The following is an 18,607-nucleotide window of genomic DNA, read 5'->3' as shown; positions in this document are numbered from 1 at the left end:
CTGTAGATTTACCCTTTCTGAAACCATGTTGTGAGGTCATGAGAATGTTATGTTTGTCCAAATAGTTAACTAATCTGGTATACATAAGCATTTCTAGGATTTTTGAGAAACCTGATATCAATGAAACTGGTCTGTAGTTGTTGGGATCATCCTTACACCCTTTCTTGTACACTGGCACTACCTTCGTTATCTTCAGTTTTTCTGGAAAAATTGCATCTCTGAAAGAACAGTTTGCTATGTTCAGCAGTGGTGTTATTATCTCCTCACATACCAGCTTTATTACATGATTTGATATTTCATCATCACCAGCTGATTTCTTGGACTTCAGTTTCTGTATAGTTTTCCGCAATTCATCTTCCGTGACTGGTCTTAAGAACATAGTACTGCATGATCTTTTTGGTACCTTAATACCCTTCTGTTTTTGACTATTTCTTTCCAATTTTAGGTTTTCTACTACACTGATATAGTTATTATTCAGTATGTTTGCTATTTCCATACCATCTGTGACCACTGTGTTGTCTACTTTAATTGACCTAATACCTTCTTCTTTGTTTGACCCATCTTTTTCCTTTCTTTCAGCATTGATTGCATTCCAAGCTGCCTTTGCCTTGTTTTTTGAGTTCGCTATAGTGGTGTCAATTGCTCTTGCTTTCGCTTCTCTTATTGTTTTTCTATACTTCTTTTTTAACATTTTATAGTTTTCAGCTTCGGCCATCCGTCTCACGTCCTGAAGCTTCCTTCGCTGTTCTAGTATTTCACTCGTAATCCACTGTGTTTGATCTTGATGCCTTTCTTGTCTCTTTACTTTGGGAAATGCTACATTAAAATGGTACTTAATTGTTGAAATAAATGCATCATATTTTTCATTTACACTCTGGGCCTGTAGGGTTTCATTCCAGGTTTCCTCACTTAACATTGTTCTAAAGATGTTGATATTTTGTTCACTGATGATCCTAATTTCTTTGGTTGTTTGTTTTGGTTCTGATACTGTGTCATTACTTCTGCAAAAGCTGATTAGTTGTCCATGATGATCAGATATTTCTGTCTGAACTACATGTGACTCATAGTTACACATATTAGTAATTATGTTGTCAATAATTGTCTCACTTTGTGAAGTCACTCTTGTTGGTGCAGTTATTGTCACTTTCATGTTATGCTGTATTAACAATTCTTCAAAATCCTGTCTTATTTTTGTGTCTTTTCCCATGTCAATGTTGAAGTCTCCATATATAATAAGATTTATCTTCATATTCATTCTCAATAAGCTAGCAACTTTTTTTAGAAAGATGCTAATATTGCCACATGGTGACCTGTACACACAAAACACTCTAAAATTTTCTGCCACTATACCAGTAACTTCAAAGTCTTTTTCTCTAGCTATGGGAAATGTAGCAGCTTCACTGTTTACATTCTTTGATAGAGTACCTGTTTTAATATATATACAAACGCCACCACCCTTATATTTAGATCTGCAGAAGTAACTAGCTAGTTTGTAGTCCTTTATTGCCACATTATGTATTTTACTTTCAGTTAGTCCATGTTCACTTATGCATAATATGTCTGGTCTTACTTCACTCAGGAGTACTTCTGCTTCTAATTTTTTGCTACCAAAGTATTGAATATTTTGATGAAGTACTTTTATGTAATTTTTCTTTTGTTGGTTTACATGTTGTGAGCTGTATTCTGGGGCAAATTCTTTAGTATCGCCTTTTTTTGTATGGTGCTTATATTTTTCATTTCCAGCTGGAGTGTATGATTTTTCATCCCCTTCAGGCCATATTAGTTTCCCTTGCATCTAATGATTTTGCAGACATCTGCAAACATTCTGCTGAACGTTACAGACCCCAGTCTATTTAAATGCAAGCCATCCTTCGCTAGTGAGTTTTCACATAGGAATTTGTTTGGGTCTATAAAAATTGCCCCAAGACGATCACATTGTTCTTTAAGAGCACAGTTTATTTTGGCGATATATTTTTCACTCACTGACATTCTGTTTATGATTCCGCTAAGTATCAGATGAGATCCTGCATACATATTTCTTGCAGAACGAATCATGTTTCTTGTTTCGCTTGCCATTTCTTCCTCACTGCTGCTCCTTAACGAATTCGTCCCAACATGTATAAACACCCCATTATGGTTATGTCTGGTTTCAGAATCTGGTTCTGTAGTATCTTGTCTTGCATTTACCATATTTTTAAAATGTTTACCGAGTTGATCCGTTCTAATACCAGGTCGTACGTCGATCTTGCAATTGGGGACAGCGATATTCTTCAGCAGCAAATCGCCAATTATTAAAAAGTCATTTTCCTTTTGTTGCGTATCTGTCGCCTTGTTTTTCCTTTTGCTGTATGTCACCACCTTCCATTTATATTTATCTTCCGGTTTTTGGCTTACTGAGTTTACCGAGACATCAACGGGAACACTTGAAATGTTGTTTTTAAAGTACGATCGGTCATTCGTATTTTTGAGATCTACTTGCTTTTCCGTTTGATGGCTTTTACACACACAGGACTTCTTTTCTTGTATTAATGTATCGTTTTCTTTCTTGATGGTTGAAAGTTCGGTTTTTAATGCCTCAATGTCACTTCGTAGTAACTTTATAATTTCGTTTTTTGTATCAACTGCACTTACAAGATCGGCCGTTTCGTCAGGTAAACAACCGTGACATGTCCACGGAAAATCATCGTTGATGAACTTTAGATTTACTTTCACGCACTTTTCGTGTAACCAGAAGTTGCATTTGATACACAGAATACCCTTCATCACCCGCTTTTTACATTCTCTACACGAAGAACTGTTAATTTTTTGCCTTTTTAACGAGAGAGAAGCGTCACTACACTTTCCTATTGGCGCCATCTTACCATATTGCTTTGACCATCAATCAGCCATCCAACAGGAGGAAGGATCACCACCAAAAATGTTCAAATGTGTGTGAAATCTTATGGGACTCAACTGCTAAGGTCATCAGTCCCTAAGCTTACACACTACTTAACCTAAAGTATCCTAAGGACAAACACACACACCCATGCCCGAGGGAGGACTTGAACCTCCGCCAGGATCAGCCGCACAGTCCATGACTGCAGCGCCTTAGGCTGCTCGGCTAATCCCGCACAGCAAGGATCACTACCAAACTACGGCCAAGAGTGAAGTGGACCAACCTGTTGCATAACATGCATGTGAATATTACATGCTTCATTTCAGTGGCTGCTTCACAACCTGGGCCATATGGATCCTCCTCTCCATCAACAGCTTTTCTGAACAGCTCCAATGGGAGCTATCCTTACAATGTGTTCTCTGCTCCTGAAATCTTCCTGGCCTCAACCTATGGTAACCTACTGTCCCCATACCCTCTGTCAGATAGTTTCTGCTTCATCTGTCCTATCATCTCCTCAAAACTCATGTCCCCTCACCTTTATTTTTATTGTGCACTGCTCTCTGCCAATACACCCATCTTCTCTGCTCCTTTCCTTTTCACTATTTTTATACTCCCCCCCCTCCCACTCCCACCTCTAGTCCCTCCACACTCTCCCAGGCAGCACTGTTTCCTCTTCCCCCACCCATACTCTGCTATCCCTTCCCCTCCTCACTCCACTATGTTCTGTTGCTACCGTTCGATGCTTTTCAGTTTCTGTCTGGCCTGAGCTGACAGAGATAGAAGTCGTGTGTGTGAGTTGTGCTTGCTTGTGTGAATGTGTGTGTGTTTTTCTTTACTGATAAGGCTTTGGCCAAAAGCTCAATTTCTAACAGTCTTTTCATTGTTCCTGTATGCACCTCAGTGTGTCATTTTTACAGTAAGTAGCTACCTATCCTTTCTATAATAGGTGACAAGATTTTTCTCCTACACACCTGCATTAACTTACATTTTTTCTACATTCAGAGCAAGCTGCCATTTCTCACACCATCTACAAATTCTGTCTGTCATCTTGTATCCTCCTACAGCCACTAAACCACAAAGCTTCCTGCACTTCTCAGCATCAACAGCAAACAGCCACAGATTGCTGCTCACCCCTTCTGTCACGGTAAGCCAGGATAGACGATGGGCTACCTTCTACAGGTCAAATAGAATCATCTGCAGGTAATGGCTGTGAATAGGTCTGTTGTGATGGTTGACATTATGTTGCATAATAGTCATTGAACACTTGTCTTTTTCCTCTGCAGCAGCAGTGTGCAATGTGTCTAGGGTGTACACAATGGGAACATATTAGGATGTTGTCCTCTGTCCTCAAGATGTCTGTTTTTCTGTGGGGTGTTGTACTTGGCAGAGGAGTTGGTTGTACTTGTGTTGGTCAGATACTGAGTTAGTGTTTGATGGCTGTGGTATAAGTCCAACATGGCAGAGTCCATTCTTCATTGGCACTTTTGTCTGGTGGCCGAGATTGATGCTGAAGACTGACACACCTCGTCTTAAAGGTTCATAACAGCTATTTCTTGCATTCTTGGTCTCATATTTTTCACTGCCATAAACTGCTGTATTTCTTCCCTTACTACCTGACATATAAGAGTGGTGAGGTCATAGCAGTATTCCACAACTGCTATAGGGACCCGTTTGGGAAGCTTTTTTTCCCCAAATGTCTTGGCCCCACTTGATTAATTCCTCTGTTGTCATGACATCCTTTACCAGAAAACCTTGGTACATTTCTCACTTGGATTCACAATGTGGCATAGGGACAAACCATTGGGTCTGCAAATTACCGTTGGGCTGTGCCATCCTATGGACCTTAAGAATGATGCACTGCTTGTATTGCAGTTTCAGTTCATGTAGCCAGTGTGTTATAAGTTGCCTAATTGAAGCCAATATAATGTACATGTATTGAAGTACCTGGTGTCTCCATCAAACAATCCCACATTATAAACACAATCAAGTCCAAATTTGAAACAGGGTCATCAGTGACGTACAGCACTTAGCACTGAAAGCACATTTATTATGGACACCAACATACAGACAGAATGGAACTGCCTCGTTGACAGAGAGTGCTGCTATTGATACAAACATCGAATATTCTAGAATATGGAAACAGTTAATATTGTCTTTAACCTTAACAAAGATTTAGATAATATTTCTTTATTATGTAAATTTTAATATTGATCTTTTTGTAGTCTCAGTTTGGTTATTTATTTAATTATTTTTACCTGACAAGATTGTACCTTACAACACACTCTTACACTGAACCAGGGTTTTACATGTGTAGTACTTTTTACATCCCTTTTTCTTAAAGAATGATAATTACTTTTATACAATAAATAGTAATAAAATGGTGCTAATATAATTAAACAAGTTATGAATGTATCTGAAGTCAATAATTCACCCCAATTACTGAATATGAAAGATATTATAGCAATGTTTGTTGATTTCAAAAAGGACTTTGATTCTGTTGACAGTAAAACTATAGATAAAATATTCTGAGAAGTTGGTATAAAGCCTAAATTAGCAAATGTAGTTCATGAAAAACTTTTAGAGACAGTACAGAAAGTGAAATTTTGTGGGAAAAGTCTCAGCTCTTTGAAATAACCACAGGTGTATGGCAATCTGATGGAGTGTCCCAAATTCTTTTTAATTGCATTCTAGAAAAAGAGTAAGAATTTGGAATGAAAATCTAAATGAACATGTGAGCTCACCAACAAGGTTGAGAAGGGAAAACAAAAATGTTGAAATAAACTGTCTCGATTTGCAGATGACTTTGCTGTACTTTCTGAAAATGTGACATCTGCTGTCTTTCATAATAAATATCCTGTAGGACTGACTTAAGAATTCCTGCATAAAAGATAAATAAATGAAGTTAAACAAGCATTAAAAATACACTGAAATTCATAAAAATTTATATTGGCAAAAATAGAGAAGGTAAAAAAAGTAAAATATTTTGGGGGAGATAATCCAAGAAAAAGGTATGGAAAAAGATGCTATTGAGAAAAGAATACATAAAATGGGAAGAGCATACGGTATAATTATTAAAGAATGTCACAATAAAAAAATGCTTGTCTAAAAATGCAAAAACAAGGTAGTACAATACAGTAGTAAAGCCAGAATGTCTCTATGGAAGGAAGTATATAGCATTAAACTACATTTAAATAAATTAGAAAGACTAGAATGGTGAATCATTTGGAAAAATATTTGGCCCACAAAAAACTATGGAAGGTTGGAAATTATGAAGTAACAATGAAATTTATTAAAACATTCAGAACATACTTGAAATAGTGAGACAAAGAAGATTGGTATTTTTTGGACATTTATATTGAATGGAAGACAGTAGATTAACCAAAAAGATATTCAATATTTGTGAGATAAAAGGTCAACAATAAGTTGGATCCATATAAAAGCTGAAAATACAACTGACAGAAAAGTGTTTATGAGAAAAATATTGATATAGAAGGTTTCTAAGGACGAGAGAGGAAAAGAACTGGTCTGAGGTGAACAGAGAACAGGACAAAAGATCATAGTGAACAGATGAAAGATTACTGGAAGAAAAGAAAAGAACAATAAAAAAGGAATTGGATTCTGAGAAGATAAGTGAGAAAGTGCATGAGTATGGCTGCAAAATCTGTTTGGTGTTGAACACACAACTGATCAATGAAAAGGATTGTGTGTACAATACTATAGACCTGTACTTCTTGTTCACTGCTATGCTTGACATGTAAGTCTAGAGCTAGTTCAGGTGCTGAGGCTTTAAAAGACACACATATAAGACTGAGAATTTTACTAGCTTTTAGGTGATACCTTTCCCAGAGATACAGAGAAAGACAGTGCACTTCTGTGCATTCTCTCTCTCTCTCTCTCTCTCTCTCTCTCTCTCTCTCTGCATATGATGATGTGAAGTGTGGATTGGGATGGGGAGATGGAACAGAGGCAGAGGAGACTATGATGAAGACAGTATGGATGCATGAGGAATGAAGTTGGGAACCTGGAGCAGGGAGGAAGTGGGTGTGGGCAGGGGGTTGAGGCCAGGAGGGAGGATTACAGTTTGCAAGGAAAATTCCCATCTACTTAATTCAGAGAGACTGGTGGGGCAGAATCCAGATCATGTGGGTTGTGAAGTGCCCATTGAAATTGATCATGTTGTGTTTGGCAATATGTGTGGTACTGCATGATCAACTCTGCTCCTGGCCGCAGTTTGGTGGTCGCCATTCATTAATATGGACAGCTGATCAGTTGTCATGTCCACATAAAATGTTGTGCAGATATTACAGCAGATCTGGTATATGACAAGAAGCTAGCCAAGTTCTCAGTATAGTTCATGTGCTTTTTGAAGACTGAGCATATCTGCAGTTCAGAGCACAGTTGAGAGAACTTGACAACCTCTGCCCAATGTTTCCCTGATGATGGCAGCATCTTTGTAGGTGTTGTGGGCCTGGTTGATGTATACTGAAGAGCCAAAGAAACTGGTACACATGTCTAGTATTGTGTAGGGCCTCCATGAGCACACACAAGTGCCACAACATGACGTGGCATGGACCCGACTAATGTCTGAAGTAGTGCTGGAGGGAATTGACACCATGAATCATGCAGGGCTTTTCAGAAATCTGTAAAAGTACAAGAAGGAGGAGATCTCTTCTGAACAGCGCGTTACAAGGCATCCCAGATGTGCTTAATAATGTTCACATCTGGGGAGTTTGGAGGCCAGTGGAAGTACTTAAACTCAGAAGAGTGCTCCTATAGCAATTCGGCATTTGTGAGATGTCGCATTGTCCTGATGGAGTTACCCAGGTCTGTAGGAATGCACAAGGGACATGAATGGATGCAGTTGGTCAGACATAATGCTTACGCACATGTCACCTGTCAGAGTCATATCAAGACATATCAGGGATCCCATATGACTCCAACTGCTTAAACCCCAAATCATTACAGAGCCTCCACCAGTTTGTACAATCATCTACTGACATGCAGGGTTCATGGATTCATGGGGTTGTCTCCATACCCATTCACGTCCATCCACTTGATACAATTTGAAATGAGACTAATCCAACCAGGCAACATATTTCCAATCATCAACAGTCCAGTGTCTGTATTGACAGGCCCAGGTGATGTGTAAAGCTTTGTGTCATATAGTCATCAAGTGTACACAAGTGGGCCTTGGGCTCTGAAAGCCCGTGTTGATGATGTTTCATTAAATGGTTCACACACTGACGCTTGTTGATGGCTCAGCATTGAAATCTGCAGCAATTTGCAGAAGAGTTGCACTGCTGTCACATTGAATGAGTCTCTTCAGTCATTGTTGGTCCCATTCTTGCAGGATCTTTTCCATCCTGCAGCGATGCTGGAGATTTGACGTTTTACCAGATTCCTGATATTCATGGTACAATTATGAAATGGTTGTATGGGAAAATACACACTTCATCACTACCTCAGATATGCTGGGTCCCATTGCTCATGCGCCAACTATAACACCATGTTCAAACTCACTTAAATCTTGACAGCCTGCCATTGAAGTGGCGGTAACCGATCTAACAACTGCACCAGATACATGTTGTCTAACATAGGCATTGCCGACTGCAGCGCCGTATTCTGCCTGTTTACATATCTCTGTATTTGAATACGCATGCCTATACCAGTCTCTTGGTGGTTCTGTGTATATTTACAATATATTACTTGAAATTTTATACTTCCATGTTTCCTCTCTCTCTTCCAGTGATTTTCTTCCCCCATCCTCTTTCTACACTGACTGACACAATAAAAAACAGAATACTGCAATTTCTTGAAACAATTTTATTGTAAATTTTTATTTGAAATTCCTGTCACTTTTATGACTCTAAAGTAGTACTTTGTGATAGAATATTATGATGTAGATTTATCTACAAATCTATCAGAAAAGGGATTATAAACAAATTAAGCCAGAGACATGGAAGTGACATGAATGGAATCACACTTCAGGCAAATTATGAGGAAGCTCATAAAGGTAATGCATTTTCAAAAGCATTAATATCTGCTCTTGCACCAATCATGGCATCCAGTCTTTCAAGATTGCCCCTGGTTAATGCTGCAATGTCCTTTTGAGGAATCACCTCCCATTCTTTCAAGGGGGTTCCCATAGGCCTTGTAGGGTCTCTGAGTAGTGCTGATGGGCCCTTCTCTCCAGCTGGTCCTGTATGTGCTCAGTAAGATTAAATCAGAGCTTCAAATAGAACAAGCCCTAATGTGAATCCCTGGTTCATCCAAGAACTCTTGCACATTTCTTGGATTATGTGGGCATGCACTGTCATGCATTAATGTAAAACCATCATCAGTAAATAGTGCTGAGTGCAACATGCTCCAAAAGGATTTTCTAGGCATACTGATGTGCTGTAAAGCTCCCATGCTCCTTGAAGATCAAATTCGTTTCAGCAGTTATACTGATTCCTCACACTCCAGTAGGGAACCACCTAGAAGGCATCCTGAATGAGAATGGGTTTTCTCCTTACCCACTCTCTACCATCAGGTTGCCACAGGCCATATCAGGACTCAATGGCGAACAACATTTGTGCACTCACTGTTGTACTCTTCAGCATCAATATTCCCTTGCAAAAGGTAGGCAAGCAGTGCGATGCTCTCTGGTGAGTTCTGGGCTCATAGCAAATCTTCAGGATTGAAAATTGGCTTCTTCCAGTCTTTTTCAGATAGTTCTTTCATTAACATTGGCCCCTCAAACTTGGATTTGATTTCATGCTTCAGTGATGAGACGGTGGCAGAGAACTTGAAGTTGTAAGAAGTGGTCATCTTCTTGCAGATGCTGCTCTTCTTGGGCCTGATACAAGTTTCCTTGCTTAGCCTCCAGTTTCCCTGTACCTTCTTATGATTCTGGCATATGTCAAAAGTGTAGTTCCAATACCACTGCAAAGTAGTGCACACTATGACTATCTTCCACCAATGCAATAGCTTTTGCAACATCTTCAGGGCTTAGCGACATGTTTACTCCATGCATTGTTGTTTGCTCACAATACCATACCAGTAGCATTCCCCATCTAAAAGTATAGGATAAAGTGCTACACTTTGATATAACAGATAATTAGGCACAATTTTTTCATGTTTTGTTCTTCATGCTTATCAGTGTAGTGTTTATTTCCATTATCTTCTCCTCGAATTTTCTCACTGTGTTTTTCTAATATGGTTTTATTTAGTTGCTTTAGATTTCCCTATACTTGCTGTAATGAGGATGAATATATTTGCATCTCCTGCCATCTTTCCTTACTTTTCTCTTCAACTGAGTGAAGTGGCACAATGGTAAGATCCTGGACTTGCATTCAGGAAGACAATTCCTCAAATCCCCATCCAGATTTATATTTTCTCAGGTTTTCCCTAAACTGCATAAGGCAACTGCCAGAAAGGTTCTTTTTGAAAGGGCATGGCCAAGTTCCTTCTCCAATTCAAACTTTTGCTGTGTCTCTAAAGACCTCACTGTCAATAAGATGTTAGTTAAATCTTAATATTCTTTCCTTCCTCCTTCTTTGCCCATTTGTCCTTATTCCTTCTGTTGAGCTGTGGGGTCTTTTTGGCACAATTGGATTTTAAGCTCTAAAGTCCTTTAAACATGTCTTTTGTTCTACTTTCGCAATTCCATTTACACCCTGTAATTTTCTGCTTTTGTATGTAGAATAAAATTTCATCTTTTCTTAACTGATAATTTTTGCTGCCACCACTTCCACTGACACTATCACTACTTCTTCCATCTTCATTACTCACCATTACTCTAGAGGAGGAAATTCTCTGTGGAATGTCGTAAAATGAGGGACAGGAAAACAGCCACTTAATGGAATACATCACTGTTGATTTAAATAAAACAGCTGCAGGTGGTGTCATAGGTAGCAGGTCTGTTTAATAATCATTTCTTAAATGAAGTAGAAAATATAAGAACAAACTGTTCAAGAGGAAAAACCAAAACAGTATGTCGAAACAGCAACATACATGAAATTCAATGTTATGCATGCCTCCTCCACTTTTCCTTCTGAAAAATCACTTCTCAATTTTCTGGTGTTTCCAATAGAGTGCTAAGTATTTGTTCCCATATAATGAGCCATGGTGTTTCTGAAATATATAATGCATCACTAACTCAGGGCATTTGTCCAGAGTTTGGCATCTGTTATTGTTAAACCCCTTTGTAAGAAAGGTAACAGGAGAGATGTCAGCAACTACAACCTGATCTCACTACTGACATCATTTTCCAAAACTTCTGAGCAGGTGACGTATTCTAGAATAGTATCCCACTGAGTAACAAAAGGGAATCATGGTTTGCATTTCAGAAGAGTTGCTTAACTGAAAATGCCATTTAAATGTTCACTACCCAGAATATACAAGTACTAAATAACAAAACAGCAGCAATTGGTATTTTCTGTGACTTACCTAAGGCATTTGACTGTTTGAATCATAATAGCCTCCTGAGCTAATTGAGGTTTTATGGAGCTGGTGGTATAGGAAAACAGTGGATAATGTCATCAAACCTAACAAAAAGAATGTGGAAAGTTATACATAATAATGCGACCTATGTGAGTGGGCTTCTGACTGAAGAGAAATAACTTATGGGGTTCCCCAAGGATTGAAACTAGGTCCACTATAGTACCACATAAAAAAAAGCTGCGCTGCATAGGTATTACCCAAATGAGTTAGAAATTGGTAGATGTGATGTACATGTACATGTACAAGCAAACAAGTGATTACAATTTCAGAAGAACTGGATGATTTATTCAAGAGAAAGAGCTTCACAGATTGAGGAAGTCAATAACACATTGTTCCATCTCTAGCTCTTATGCAAGCAGTTGGCTTGCCATTAATTGATACAGATATTGAATGTCCTCCTAAGGGATATTATGCCAAATTGGCACATTAGAACATCAAAATCCTGAGTTTATTAGAGTGCACTGCCCATAATGCTCCAAACATTCTCAACTGGAGAAAAATCCGGTGACCTTGATGCCCAAGGTAGGGTTTGCCAAGCAAGTACACAAGCAGTAGAAACTCCCACTGTGTGCAGCTGGGCATTATTTTGCTGTAATGTAAGCCCAGGATGGCTTGCCATGCGACATAGAATATCATCAAGGTATCGCTGCACTGAAAGGATGCCTCAGATGACACTAAAAGGGGCCCTGCTAAGGAAATAAATGCAACCCCAGACCATCACTCCTGTTTGTTGGGTCATATGGCAAGCAACAGTCATTTTGGTATCCCACCACTGTCTGGGGCATCAACAGACATGTCTTTGGCCTGGAATCTCATTGACTGGAGTAGAATTAACTTCGGTGATGGATCCCGCTTCAAATTGAGCCCCAATGACCAGCAAAGAAGTGTCTAGGGATGCGATGGACAGTGATGTGAACCAGCTTGATTGTATCTGCTAACTGATAATGCATTTTGTAATGAAATGGCAGGGAAATTATTTTTCCAATTAACTGATAGTGAAGGTGTAACTTTCCAATCTACATGGAAAAATTTGTCTTTTTTTTTTTATACGTGGTTGGAGGGAGCTTACAGCTTCATGTCAGGCTAGGCGTTTTTAATGTGATATTTTTTTATTAGAGACTATTTATCATGTCTAACATGAAAGGTATTTTTAGAAAAATGTAATATTATTATACTGATGCTGTTTCTGCTGTTATGATTAGCACGAAACATGGCATCTACACTTCAGTTTTAACTTGAAAGTAATGTGTTTTTGATCTGAAAGTTGGAGAATTAAGCTAGAATTTGTATGAAAGAAAGATAACATATGAAATGTTTGCAAAACTTGGCATTCACATCATATAAGTTTCTCACAACTGCAGTTGTTAACATTACAAATTAATGCAACATATAGGACCCAGTTATTGGTACTAACATGTTGCATTAATTTGTAATGTTGACAAGAAAAGTTGTTAGAAATATCCACATGTCTGTCTACAAATTTCATAAAATTAATTTTTTTATTATAAAGAAGCATGTATTATAATCTGTTACAGGGATATGTGGCATTGTAATTGGGCACCCAGCAGACACAATAAAAGTGCGTCAACAGTTAATGGGTGATACAGGCCTAGTGGATGTTATCAGACGGACATACAAACATGAAGGGGTAAGCTTGAAGGCCATAAAAATTGTTTGTGTTGGAAGCAACACTTTTTTTTTTTTTTTTGAAAGTACTACTGCGTAATTTCTTATTTTGCTATATTATAAGCAAATATAGCAAGGAAAGGTCTATGAAGTACATGTTGTAACTTGAATAATATACTGAAAATGACTGCACACACTGTGATAAGCTCAAAACATTGCTAAGTATTATTCAGTAAAGCTACCTCCATTTTTGTTGCCATATTTCTTTGTTAAACTTGCAGAGCCTTTGTATTGAAATGTGGTTTGGGTGGAATAAACTTTCCATTTACTTGTTCTCTAGAAACTGCAATTCAGTCAATAGCAAGTCAAAGATGCTTTATTCTATTGAAATTTGATCCAAAATTTAATTATCTCAGACAGTGATCGTACTCTCAAACTATTTGTATGGTTGAAAAAGTTCTTCTAATACCTGAATGTATAAACAGTGTTAAACTGTCATTTAATATTTCTTTGTAAATAAAATTGCTTCATCATTTCATGAGCAAGTAAGATGGAAAATTAACTTTCAGCTCTGTACAAGTTTACTGCCTTCTAATTAGACAGACAGTGTCAAAATGTATGTTGTTAGTAGCAGACAACTGCAGATTTACTTCTCTATCATTACATTTTCATTACAATTACAGTTAGATTATTTAAATTACAATAGCATCAACTGATGCCCAATGGAACCAGAGTTTTGCAACAGTTGCTGCCAGGATCTTATCACTATTGCTGGTTGTCACTTCAGTTGTAGCAGTGGACAGTTCAGCATCTCTGGCCAGAGCAGCAAAAACTCTGCCATTGGCATATCTGGTTGTCCTTCATTTCATCTTGAAACAAAGAAACCAAACATCCATGCAATAAGCAGCTGTAATAATATAAATTTAAATCAAATACCTTTACATGCATTAAATGTAATTAAGTCATCTTAACACCTGTATTTGCTAAGGAGGTAAGAACAGCAGCATGACAGTTTCCACTATTCTGTTACTCTACATATGGCACTTTATTCAGTAACATTGACCTCATTGAGGCATATTTTTGAGTCTCCTTGGTTCCAGCGCCAGAAGCTTCTCTAGTGTTAAATATGTCATATGGCCTTTACTATCGTAATTGGTTACCTTTTGGAATATTTTCAGCCAATCCTATACTCCAGCATTTCATGGATCAATTGCTACAAGGTATTTCAAATTAAACCACATACTTTGGTGTGATCTTGATTACAGGTATGACTCTAGAGGACATCTGGCACAACCTCAAGCTCTAGTTACAAATACAGGTACAGGGCTAAAATGGAACTTGTGCTATTGTTCTTTCATGCAACCATCCTTGACCTATTTGTGGTTCAACCTCTCCTCCAAGGAAATTATGTCCAACACTGCACCTAATGGCCTCTGCAATTTTCTAATAACTTACAGGGCCTCCCCAGGTGAAGGCCACAGCCTGATGTAGCATCTTCATGGTTACCTTCATTGCACTCACTTGGACATGTTGCATTCACCCCAGCAGATGTTGACAATGAGGCCTCTTCCTTCCAGATGGATGCCTCATGTAAGGGCTGATGAGTTCAGGTGCCATCTACCCTGTATCCACAGGATATTCTCAGTATTTCATGTTTCTGTGGTGTATACTGTGTTGTTCACAGATGAACTTCCACAGCACCAACAAAATTGACTTTGTCTCAACCACCCAGCTCAGCAGCTGCCTCATTTTCTGCCCCCGGCAGTCCCTCCAGTCGTGGGGCAACCTGTGTTGTTTCCATCAGCCTCATCCTGCCTGGGCCTTCTGCAGCAGTGCCCAAGGACATTGATCTACTGCTCCGTCCAGTGGGATGTCCCGCCCAGACCATAGACCACCTACATTTTGCTCCATCAGTTGTCACTTTGGGGTGAATGGGATATGGTAATGCTACCTGACATCACTATGGAAACAGTAGTTAGTGCAACATTACTGGTGACCACCATAGTGCCACTATATAGAGAGCACTTGTCTCCAGAAGCTCCCTCTACAAATCCTGCCCAGGACTGGTCAGAGTCAGTTGTAATGCAATCAGTGAAGTGCACACTAATTGGCATTTTGGTATGGTATACAGTGTTTACATTATGGGCTTTGTTATAGGTGAAACTCTGATATTGTGTGAACAGGACATTTATGAGGATGGTTAACTAAAATAGCTTACCCTCCTCTGGGAGTATTCTGTAATAGATCTTTCTGTGTCAAATACATCATGGCAAGTTTCTGCTAGTTCTGTCGCACACAGAAATAAATAAAAAAATCAGTGCAAATTAGTCGAATAAGAAAGGCGTACATGCTCACAAAAATGCGCACCCACACAACCAGGACGTATGCAAACCCCCCCCCCCCCCCCCCAAAAAAAAAGAAAAAAAAAAAAAAAAATCACGCACACATCAGAGAATACTTGTAATTACATTGTTACATTTTCCACTAACTAGCTTAGTGCAGCACAGTGCTTAAAATGTTTGTTCAGTGAAAGGTAGTCCAGTGGTCACCATATAGCACTAACTTAAGAAACTCACCAACAAGAACAGTACAGAACTGTAAGAAACATGTCACTATAAATAAATCAGATGAAATTACCTTCACCAGAAAGAAGAACAAAGAAAAATATATTTTAAAAAGTCAACTATAAATCAAAACTAATGAAAAAGTAACTGTCAAGGAATGTTGCAATGTGTAGGAAAGACATTACTATATTTAAGTTCTGAGCAGAATAACTCTGAGCACTACCAAGATTTTATTTCTCATGTAATTACTGTGTGATTTCTTATTTGTTATAATGTAACTGGCTAGATAAAAAATATACTCATAACGCTGTGGCAGGAGAAAACATACCTAAATGTTAAGTAAACATAGAAGCTTTCAGAGTCAGTGTCTCCTTCTTATGAAAGAAGAGATGAAGAGGATGGAACAGGGATTAAGGAAAAAGGACTGGTAAGGTTTGGGAAATGGGGAGAGTTCAGAGACATTGCCAAGAACCCAGAGTCAGGGGAGACTTACTGAATGAGATGAGAAGGAATGACTGACTGTTCAGCACTACACCAGACAATATTTGAAGACCTAAGAACTTAAAGGTGGAAGGTATGGTAATAAGCAAGACAAAGATTACTGGCAAAATAACATGCAAGAGTTAATAAGGGTGGAAAGCTAAATGTATTATATGTGGTAGAGGTGGAGGGTGGAGAAAAATAGACAGGTCAGAAAATAAGAGATACTCACTGAAGCACCAAAGAAACTGGTATCGGCATGTGTATTCAAATACAGAGATATATAAACAGGCAGAATACGGTGCTGAGGACGGCAACACCTATATAAGACAACAAGTGTCTGGCACAGTTGTCACAATGGCTGCTTATCAAGATTTAAGTGAGTTTGAATGTGGTGTTATAGTCAGCAAACAAGTGATGGGACACAGCAACTCTGAGGTAATGATGATGAAATGGGGATTTTCCCATAAAACCATTTAAGTGTACTGTGAAATCAGGAGTCCAGTAAAACATCAAATCTCCATTGTCACTGTAGCCTACAAGAATGGGACCAATGATGACTGAAGAGAATCATTCAATGTGACAGAAGTGCAGTCCTTCCACAGACTGCTTCAGATTTCAATGCTGGAACATCAACAAGTGTCAGCGTGCAAACCATTCTACGAAACACCATCAATATGGGCTTTCAGAGCCGAAGGCCCACTTGTATACCCTTGATGACTGCATGACACAAAGCTTTGGCTCATCAACACCAACATTGGGCTGTTGATAACTGGAAACATCTTGCCTGGTTGGACGAGTCTCGTTTCAAATTGTATAAAGCGAATGGACATGTATGGGTGCAGAGACAATCTTGTGAGTCCATGAGCCATGCATGTTAGCAGGGGACTGTTCAAGCTGGTGGAGGCTCTGTAATGATGTGGCGAGTGTGCAGTTGGAGTGATATGGGACCTATGATACGTCTAGATGCAATCCTGACAAGTGATATATATGTAAGCATCCTGTCTGATCAACTGCATCCATTTATGTCTATTGTGAATTCTGATGGACTTGGTCAATTCAAACAGGACAATATGACACCTCACATGTGCGAAATTGCTATGGAGTGGCTCCAGGAATATTCTTCCAAGTTTAAATACTTCCGCTGGCCACCAAACTCCTCAGAAATGAACATTATTGAGCATATCTGTGATGCCTTGCAATGTGCTGTTCAGAACAGATCTCCACCCTCTCATACTCTTACAGATCTATGGACAGCCCTGCAGGGTTCATGGCATCAATTCCCTCCAGCACTACTTCACATATTAGTTGACTCCATACAACATCGTGTTGCGGCACTTCTGCATGATCACAGGTGCCTTACGTTATCATAGGCAGGTGTACCAGTTTCTTTGCCTCTTCAGTATACAAAACTAAAAGGGAGTGAAGAAAGGAATAGTTACTGAGAATTAATGCTGAGACCAAAGAAATTAACATAAATTAAGCCCAGGTGAATGATGACAAACAAGGACACATTGTAACACCAGTTCCCTCCTGCGTAGTTCTGAGAAACTGCTGTTGGAGAGAAGACTCCAGATAGCATGTGTGGTGAATCAGCCACTGAGGTCACAACTATAATGTTGCAGACCATTCTCTGCTACAGGATAATGTGTGCCAACAGTATGCACCCTCTGTCTACACTCATTAAGCCTACCCAATAACTTGGTGATAGTCATACCAATGTAAAGGGCTGAATAGTGTTCAGATAACAGCTGGTACAAAACTTGCACTGTTTCACAAGTGGTTCTCCCTTTGATACTATATATTTTGCCAGCTACAGGGCTGGTATAGGTGGTGACTGTAGGGTGCATAGGACAAGTCTTACAATGGGGATGGTCACAGAGGTATGAGCCATAGGATAGGGGAATGGGTGCAGGAGCAGCATAGGGACTGACCAGAGAATTGCAGCAATTGAGTGGAGGGGCGGGGGAGATGGAGGGGGAGGGGTTGGGGGGGATGGGAGGGTGGTAGTGCCAGAAAGCTATTAGAGATATGGTGGGCAAAGTTTTCAAGAGAATGGACTTCATTTCAGGACAGAAATTTAGGAAGTCATGACCTTGTTGAAGTAGCTGCTTAATACATTCAAGGCCACAATAATAATGAGAGGTGTACTCCTCAGCTGTTTTTTGAGGGATCAGCAATATCAGGGTTGGATGTGATGACCCAGTAAATCTTCCTTTGAACTAGGCAGGTAGGGTAATTATACCCAGTGAAAGCCGAAGTGAGATGGGTGGTGTATTGCTGTAAAGAGTCTGCATGAAAAGAAAGAAATTTTCCTCAAATCCCAAGTCTGCATGATAGAGAATGTTGGACATGCAAAGGATGGAAACACTCAAAATGTAAGTACTCCATATCGTTAGTAGGTTTAATGTGAACAGAAGTGTGTAGCTGACCCTTATTGAGAATGAGTCAACATCATGGGATTCAGAATAGGTCTACGTGAAATTTAATTGGGGAAATGTATTTAGAGATTCCAAGAATTTAAACAGGTCAGCCTCACAGTGAGTCCATATGACAAAGATATCATCAATGTATTTAA

At 39.0% G+C, this 18,607-nt stretch overlaps 1 protein-coding gene across 7 annotated transcripts in view; it reads left to right on the top strand.

Annotated features, from left to right (window-relative positions):
• The window catches only part of LOC124622961 (solute carrier family 25 member 45-like), a 103,627-nt gene that overhangs the window by 52,486 nt on the left and 32,534 nt on the right, over nt 1–18,607 (top strand). For all 7 annotated transcript variants that reach the window (XM_047148754.1, XM_047148759.1, XM_047148787.1 and 4 more), the window contains one exon: nt 12,895–13,007. In XM_047148754.1, the coding sequence (XP_047004710.1) occupies nt 12,895–13,007 (113 nt within the window). The remainder of the gene's footprint in view (nt 1–12,894; nt 13,008–18,607) is intronic.

The sequence above is a fragment of the Schistocerca americana genome, chromosome 1 (genome assembly GCF_021461395.2).
Source record: "Schistocerca americana isolate TAMUIC-IGC-003095 chromosome 1, iqSchAmer2.1, whole genome shotgun sequence".
NCBI lineage: Eukaryota > Metazoa > Arthropoda > Insecta > Orthoptera > Acrididae > Schistocerca > Schistocerca americana.
This window is presented reverse-complemented; position numbering and strand designations above follow the sequence as displayed.